Source organism: Urtica dioica, chromosome 9, assembly GCF_054948205.1.
Source record: "Urtica dioica subsp. dioica isolate 48M chromosome 9, U.dioica_male_clone48M_v1_H2, whole genome shotgun sequence".
Classification (NCBI taxonomy): domain Eukaryota; kingdom Viridiplantae; phylum Streptophyta; class Magnoliopsida; order Rosales; family Urticaceae; genus Urtica; species Urtica dioica.
In genome coordinates this window covers 26,930,314-26,937,605 of record NC_142764.1, presented here as the reverse complement: position 1 = coordinate 26,937,605, position 7,292 = coordinate 26,930,314, and the positions used below count along the sequence as shown (strand labels likewise).

The window sequence follows — 7,292 nt, the reverse complement described above, 5'->3', positions numbered from 1 at the left end:
TAAATCTTCCACCTGTAAGGGGACATGTATTTTTGTATTCTAGAAAGTTCGAAACCAGAACTTCTCTGTCGAAGTATGTGTTGAAATTGCCAGTAGATCAAATTAGCCACCACTATTTTGGACGTTTTACCTAACTAAAAACTTAATTTTCTTAAAATGTTGAATTTAGAGATAAGTTTTCAAATGTGATTTTCTCATGTTTCTCTAAATGAACCACATTTCTTGAATGCGAACTAAGCAACAAAGGAAAAAAAGGTTCAACAAAGGAATATGCCAAACGACATTCTCGTTAGTTTGATATGTACATTCTCGTTAGTTTGATATGTGCATCGCTTTGTCGATGTAAAAACGACATTCTCGTTAGTTTGATATGTGGATTATTTCAATTTCACTAAAACTATAGAAGAGATTAATAGTATTACACCCAAAAAAAAAAAAAAAATGAAAGCAAAATTCAAACCCAACCAATCATGAGTCAATCAATAAACATATTCACAAGAATCCATGAACGAATGATCAATTTCGCAAGACCTGTCCTTCACCTCCTTGTTCCAAAATCTGATGCGGCGAGATCGATCCGACGTTCACGACGCTGTCGCCGCTGACGAACAGAACTCGGAAAACGTCGTACTTGTGATCCACCTGAAACCGCTCGAGGAACGGAAGCACGGAGGTCCGGTGATCGGAGCTCAGGATCCACGAGTAACAGCTCTGCAGCGACCTCCACACGAAGAAGCAAGCCACGGCGGGCTTCGTCTGGCACCTCAGGCACACACCGGAGGTCACTCCGTCCAGCCTCGGGAATTCCGATCTGAACAGCGCCAGGAACGCGTACGAGAGTCCGTCGATTTCGTCGGCAGATGCGATTGACGTCACGCTCATCGAGATCGTGTCGCCGGCGGAAAAACTGGCCGCCGCGCCGCCGCCGTCTCTCGAGTCACCGGCGTAGGAGTCGAAGAAGCTGTGTTCGATCAGGACCGCCATGCTTGAAATGTTGCTCAGCATTGAGATCTGGTGAGTATCGAACCCGGAGATTCTGTTTTTCTTAGTCTAACAGAGAGAAATTTTGGTTTCGATTACGATGCGAATGAAATTAGGGCTTACGAGTGTGGCGATCAGCGATTCTTTGTCTTCGCAAGATTTCTTCAGCCAAGCACCGTACCAGATGATCTGAACCATTCATCACAAAACTATCATCAGCTTCAAGTGTGTGCGTGTGATTAATGAGGAAGAAAGCGGAGTTACATACCATGTTTCCATGGATGCTCTGAATCAGAGAACTCTGAACACAGCCAAGGGTTTCAGTGCAGGATGAGAATTGTTTAAGCGCGTCGATGAGCTCGCCGAAGAGAACCACAGTTGGCCTGAACGCAAAGAAGCTTATATCCAAATTCTTATTGTTGAAAGGAATAAAACATGCCATGCTATTCTTTTTTTTTAGTTTCTTTCTTCTTCTTTTTTTCTTTTGAACTTCAAAGAAAAAATAAATATATATTCTTTCTCTTTCAAGGTTTTTAATGTCTTCAGAAATGAATCAAAGAGAGCATTAAAGCATAATTCATTGCGGGATTAGTAACAATGGTTGAGAAAGTTCTTGTGTAGTGGTTGAGATGCTTGAAGCAACTTCGTTTGGTATTGCGACTTAATTTTGGTGTTTTTGGCTTCTTCTTATTGAATAGAATAAATAAAAATATATACATTTATTTATTTATAACCCTTAATGCACTGTGGTTTGACCGTATCTAGAAGTTTGATTATATTAATTTCGAAGGATAAATAGATTGGAAAATTTTGGAATATTGAGCCCAAGGGTAAATTTTTTCAATTGGTCAAAGCTTTCTCTGCCTTTTCCCTCACTCCACGGAAACACATATTTCTTTCTTTCTTTCTTCAGATTGTGCTTGTTTTGTAGACTTTTTTTTTTTTTTTTTGATCAACTTGTTTTGTAGACTTAAAACCATTTATTTTTGTTATAAGTGTGATGATAATTGAATGAAATTAATATTGTCAAATTATTCTACTCGCATTTATGAACTGGGATAGATTTGTTGTTTTCTTGGTAAGACTTTTGACGGACTTGAGTTCAATAGTAAGTAATCCCGTGTCAAGAATTTGTTGGTGAGAAATCTGAAAAATAAAGCTCATAAATTAACTTTGAATATAAATCTCGGAATGAATCTTGGGGTTCCATATATATCCCAATGCCAAAGAACCTAGTGCATGGAATCAATGGGGCATAAAAAGAAAACAAAGCATTTGGTGGGTTTTCCAATTGACTTTTTCAGCCACATGACATGACCATAGGCTGATTCACTCACATATTGACACTATTCAGTTCTGTGACAGCGTAAGTGCTGACGAATTCTTCTCTCTCTCTAAACAAAAATTTTAAAAAATAAGTGCTGATTTTTCTCTTTCAAGTACGGACACATTTTTTTGTCTTGTTTTGTTTCCTCCTCAGAACGCACATCAGCAGCAGCTGACGTGGAAGTCAAATAGACTTGGTACATCAGATGTGGACATCGTTGACTTGATACCTTATCAGCTATTCTTTGAGAGTGTACAGGAGAAGCTTCTGAGCGATTTAACATCTTAAAACGGCACCACATTCGATTTTTTTTTTAAAATATATATATATATATATATATATATATATATATATATATATATATATATATTGTACCTCCTTTTGTTACGTTTGAGGATTACTTCATATAATTAATTTTGAACATTATGCCACTCAACCATTATTAATTTAAAATTATTAGTGTTGCATGTTCATGTCTCTTCAGTTCAGGTTATATACAATCAGATAGTATTGCGATGGAATTTTTATTGGTCAGAGAGAACCCTAAGTTCGTTTTGTCATAAAAATAGATGAATGAATAATATGCAAAGATGACAAAATATTCAACTCTTGCTACAAAGTGACATCCACTTCTCAACATATTTGACCAATATGGCATATATTAAATGAAATACAGAATAATTGAAATAAACATTAAAACAGGCCAAACTTTAACGTCAAAGGTGATGGACAATTCAAATTTTGCCTTGTACCTAACTCAAATAATTTCGTACACAAACCTAACTGCTCCCATAGATTGATGATACTGTGCTTAATCTGTTTGAAAAATGCATCATTGCAATTTGCATGACCCAAAAAAAAATATTGCCATTTATTAATTATCGGCTTTTATTGTGATGATAATAGCCTGCAAACACTGCCAGGAAAAAAAAAATTCATTAATGTTACCAGGAAAAAAATGGTTACACGATTCATTTCATTAAACGTTGGTGTTTATTGTGCAATAGCTGTTGCCGAAGCATTTTGCTGAATTAAATCCGGTTTTAGAATCTTGTAATGAGCCCAACAAGTTGACGATGGCTATACTAATACAATTTAACTTATTTGTGAATTTCAACAGTGGTTTTTCTTTTGGTTTAAAAATTCCATCCCAGAACTTCAACTCTACTAATTTTTAATGCAATTTGAAATACTCACGGGTAGATTTGAATGATTCTTGAAAATGGTTTAATATATAATGACTTGGCGTTGTTGGAGACCTGAAAATGATAATTCATACAGCCGTTGAGTAGAAAATCTCAAAATAACAGAAGGGAAATTATAGCACAGTGACAACATTCTCACCTTTTTTTATAGGTCTACGTGGACTTTCAAGCCATCGTGAGCGAGTTGTACTGGAATTCCTTCTCTGTGTATTGCAAGTGATACTTCCAGCCATGAGTTTCTCAACCACATATCATCATAAAATCGGATACAATATAACCACGCAACTCCTATCTTTGCAACTATCACTAGGGACTAAAATACGCATTAAGAAGCAAAATCTCTGGCATTGGAATTCAGGTTCATACTTGGTAACCACACCGGCTAATTTAAAAAAAAAAAAAGACGTACGCTAGTCGAACAGTCTAGATTTGATAACTGAACAGCGGTTAGTTACCTCTTGGACCATTCGGAAAGAAACTCATTGTCCTTGTGGTGATCAAATTGATGAGTCATTCCAATTAAAAGGGCTCGTTTTGGACAAATCTTCTTCACAGCTGCAAGAGTCTGCAAAAGAACTATGCATGAGATGGGCCAAAAATTTCAAGGTTTCAGAATCAAAGTTTTTGTGTACAAGACTTGCCTGCGAGAAGCAAAAGTGAGTATTATGTGATCCCTCCTGCATTGGGAAAAAAAAGGAGAAGCAAAGAGTAAGAACAACATGGAATATCATATCTTATCAATGCAATGTTGATACAATCTTAGCTCTGAATAAAAATAAAAGAGAGACGAATAGCTGACCCGATAAAGAGTGTCCAATATGAGCAAATCCAATTGTCCAGCTCCGTCTTTTGAAATGGCTAGAAAACAAGGGCAAAAGGAAAATGGTCAGAGGGTATTAATAAGCATGTGGTTCATTTTTATGGAATCGCATGAAACATGCATTGGCGCCGTGAAGTTGAATAATCAGTTACTCACGAAAACATTACATATTGAAAACATTTTTACGGATGGCATGTCCTTCAAGTAAGTATATATGAAATTCTGATGGTAATTGAAGATCAGAATGCGTGTATTTCATCGAAAACAAGCATTGGCGCTGTGAAGTTGAATAATCAATTACTCACTTTTTCGAGTAACTATGATATTTCATCTACTATGTTTAACTTGAAACCGTCGCACAACTCAAAAACATACAAAACTCAAGTTATGCCCATTAATAGTTATTTAGTCAAGTTTTGCCCATTAATAGTTATTTAGTCCTTCCTTATACAGATCACAACGCGGCAAACCAGACTTTAAGCAAAGTTCTTTTAATATTGAGTTTCGGTGCTTCACTATGAATGTGAGCCGACGACTTATCTCTCTCTCTCTCTCTCTCTCTCTCTTTTTGTTTTTTTTTTGTGTGCTAAAAACAGCCTTTTAGATTACTGTAAAGGGAAGATGAAATACTGGGAAGTCACTCGATGATCTTTTTCAAGTCTTTTAACATTTTACATGTAAACGTATGGTAATAAAAAAAAATAGAAGATTTGCACAGAGAAGAGACTCACCGTACTCTGTGCTGGGGAGAAAGCGTGAAACATCGGATATATAAGCCACTCTACTCTTTTCACCAAAGAGAAAGCCCAAACAGACATAATCTTCTCCGTGCATTACCTACACTGGGAAAGCATGCATTAACAAACTAGTAAATACATGTAAGTGATCACATACTGAGAAAGGTATTCAGAGGGCAACCGGCAAAGGAAAGATTTCCAGGCCTGATGCGACAAATGGTTTCTCACAGTCGCCCTCAATCACCCTCCACTCAAGCTGTGCGACGCGTCTCACTTCTTGTCCGTCTTTTAATTTCTTTTGGACCAAGTAAGGAAACTTAACTTCTAGGCTGTTCCAAGAGCAAAAACATTAATATTAGGACATGGATCAGACAAATTGAACCAATCAATATGCAGGTGAAAGCATATGACGCTCAATTTGCTTGCAACAGCAATCCGTTATAGAGCAATTGAGAAAGCACATAAGTTGGAAGAAGCTTGCATCATAGATGATTCAGCATTATGACAGTACCAGTATTACTTCTCACACAAGCCCGTACCATTATCAGGTCATATTTTGATAAAAAAATGTATTTCCTTGGCTGATACCCCTTTACCCGATTCAACATATAATGGTGACATCTTGCTAAATTTAGTCCCCTAATTGCACTCTTAGCTCGTAAATTTTCTAATCATAATGCTTGATTTTCATATAGAATATTCACAGTTAAGATATTTCTATCTCAAACTATCACTCGTGAATGCTAAATTTTCATCGCATAAAAAAAATATTCAAAGTTCAGGCCTTTGAAACGAACACACTCAGCCATTTCAACATAGTAGTGATCTCAATGCTCTAAATTCTTATTTTGAAATTACAATCCACACGTGACATAGATTTCTGGCCATTGGATCTCTTTGAGGATCTGACTACACTATTGAGCCCCTTTCAAGGTTCATCTCACATGCATAATATTACTAAGACCAACTAACGTATGAATAACAAGATCTTATCCACAGCATTGGATATTACCAATGATCATAATCAAATACTTACGACACATCGACATTCACCAAGAACTTCAATACCTCTCCATTGCAAACTGAGTTAAATAGATTGGAGTGGGATCGATATCGTTTGTGGCACTATGCGGCTGAACAGAACGTATATCATCTAGACCTAGAACTGCATCAGCATGTTCATGAGTCAACACAATCTGCAAAAAAAAAATCATACAAAGAAAAACCACTGTCAACACTTTCCACTAAGAAAAAAATATAAGCTTTTGGTCTCTATCAATAACCTTGACATATATCAAACTCTAAATCACGAGATAGAAAAGCCAAAACAAACGCTCAATCATAGGGAAGGGAAAAAAGAAAGGACAAAACTCACAGAATCAATTCGAGGAATTTTATGGAGAGTAAACCAGCGAAGAACTTGCTCTCTGAATGTCTTCCCTACATCAATCAAGACATAGCTTCGACCGCCATCGCCACTTCGCCGATAATCGATCAAAAGCGACGTGTTGCACCTGAAAAACAGAAATCAATCCTCGGAGTCCACATACAACTAGAGATCTTTTGACTGATCTCGATTCACCTGTAATTAGGGTTTCGATCGGGAGGGAGAGACAGTGACTGAGAGCAGACGGCGCAAGGTGGATCGGAGTGCTGGATTAGGCACATTGCGTTGGGGACGGCACTGGAGCAACCGGTCCCCAGGAATATCAGAGCCGATCGATCTTCATCGGGTACATTCGTCGCCGCCGCCGGCGAGAAGCTTCCATTTTGGGTCGCCATTGATGCTACTCCAAAGAGTGGTAGCGTGCGTATTATGTAATGGAATTTCCTTTCCCGAAATTTCTCGGATCCGGGTCCTGATTCGCTTATTAAACCCGAACCTGTGTTCTAATATGGACAGTCCGGAAAAAAAATTGAAAAGAGATTTCGGTAAGAAGAAAATTAATATAAATTATAAGTGTATGAAATTTTAAAAAATTATGATTAAATATATGTTAAATTAAACTTATATTTCAGAGGTCTCTGAATTGCGTTTTTTATTCCGTTGGACATGGATCGGCCCATTCTTTTTCATAAAGAAAATAAAATACAAAAAACTTAACCTGTACTTTCAGGTTTGTTTGTCATAAGACCATCCGAACATAATTTCTTATACGTATTTTTTGGCGATCAAGACAAAAATTCCGGTCTCTTTCGATTCTAACCAAGGAATCAAATGC

At 37.1% G+C, this 7,292-nt stretch overlaps 2 protein-coding genes across 3 annotated transcripts; both read right to left on the bottom strand.

Annotated features, from left to right (window-relative positions):
* Window positions 1-218: 218 nt before the first annotated feature.
* LOC149386356 (uncharacterized) lies at window positions 219-2,074 on the bottom strand. The gene is made up of 3 exons (XM_089625813.1): window positions 1,250-2,074; window positions 1,105-1,170; window positions 219-1,011 (listed from the first exon to the last, which is right to left on the bottom strand). The coding sequence occupies exons 1-3, from the start codon at window positions 1,421-1,423 to the stop codon at window positions 517-519; spliced, it is 735 nt and encodes a 244-aa protein (XP_089481939.1). The 5' UTR covers window positions 1,424-2,074; the 3' UTR covers window positions 219-516.
* An 825-nt stretch (window positions 2,075-2,899) lies between these two features.
* LOC149386355 (Metallo-hydrolase/oxidoreductase superfamily protein) lies at window positions 2,900-6,892 on the bottom strand. Of its 2 annotated transcripts, XR_016301289.1 has the most exons (11): window positions 6,653-6,892; window positions 6,446-6,584; window positions 6,139-6,266; window positions 5,252-5,399; window positions 5,065-5,170; window positions 4,313-4,371; window positions 4,155-4,190; window positions 3,969-4,078; window positions 3,653-3,716; window positions 3,506-3,567; window positions 2,900-3,224 (listed from the first exon to the last, which is right to left on the bottom strand). XR_016301289.1 is itself a non-coding variant. In XM_089625812.1 (10 exons), exons 1-9 carry the CDS (start codon window positions 6,850-6,852, stop codon window positions 3,659-3,661), a joined length of 984 nt encoding a protein of 327 aa, XP_089481938.1. In that variant the 5' UTR covers window positions 6,853-6,892; the 3' UTR covers window positions 2,900-3,224; window positions 3,653-3,658. The 2 variants fall into 2 exon arrangements, 1 of the variants encoding a protein (XP_089481938.1); XM_089625812.1 differs by lacking the exon at window positions 3,506-3,567.
* Window positions 6,893-7,292: the final 400 nt, after the last annotated feature.

What these genes read in the sequence shown, in the direction of transcription:
- LOC149386356 (XM_089625813.1), bottom strand. Translation starts at nt 1,423, where the DNA reads ATGGCATGTTTTATTCCTTTCAACAATAAGAATTTGGATATAAGCTTC. An exon ending in AGAGCATCCATGGAAACATG is followed by an intron (nt 1,171 to 1,249) that starts GTATGTAACTCC and finishes TGAATGGTTCAG; the next exon opens with ATCATCTGGTACGGTGCTTG. An exon ending in AATCGCTGATCGCCACACTC is followed by an intron (nt 1,012 to 1,104) that starts GTAAGCCCTAAT and finishes GATACTCACCAG; the next exon opens with ATCTCAATGCTGAGCAACAT.
- LOC149386355 (XM_089625812.1), bottom strand. Translation starts at nt 6,852, where the DNA reads ATGGCGACCCAAAATGGAAGCTTCTCGCCGGCGGCGGCGACGAATGTA. An exon ending in AAATTCCTCGAATTGATTCT is followed by an intron (nt 6,267 to 6,445) that starts GTGAGTTTTGTC and finishes TTTTTTTTGCAG; the next exon opens with ATTGTGTTGACTCATGAACA. An exon ending in TCTCCCCAGCACAGAGTACG is followed by an intron (nt 4,372 to 5,064) that starts GTGAGTCTCTTC and finishes CTTGTTTTCTAG; the next exon opens with CCATTTCAAAAGACGGAGCT.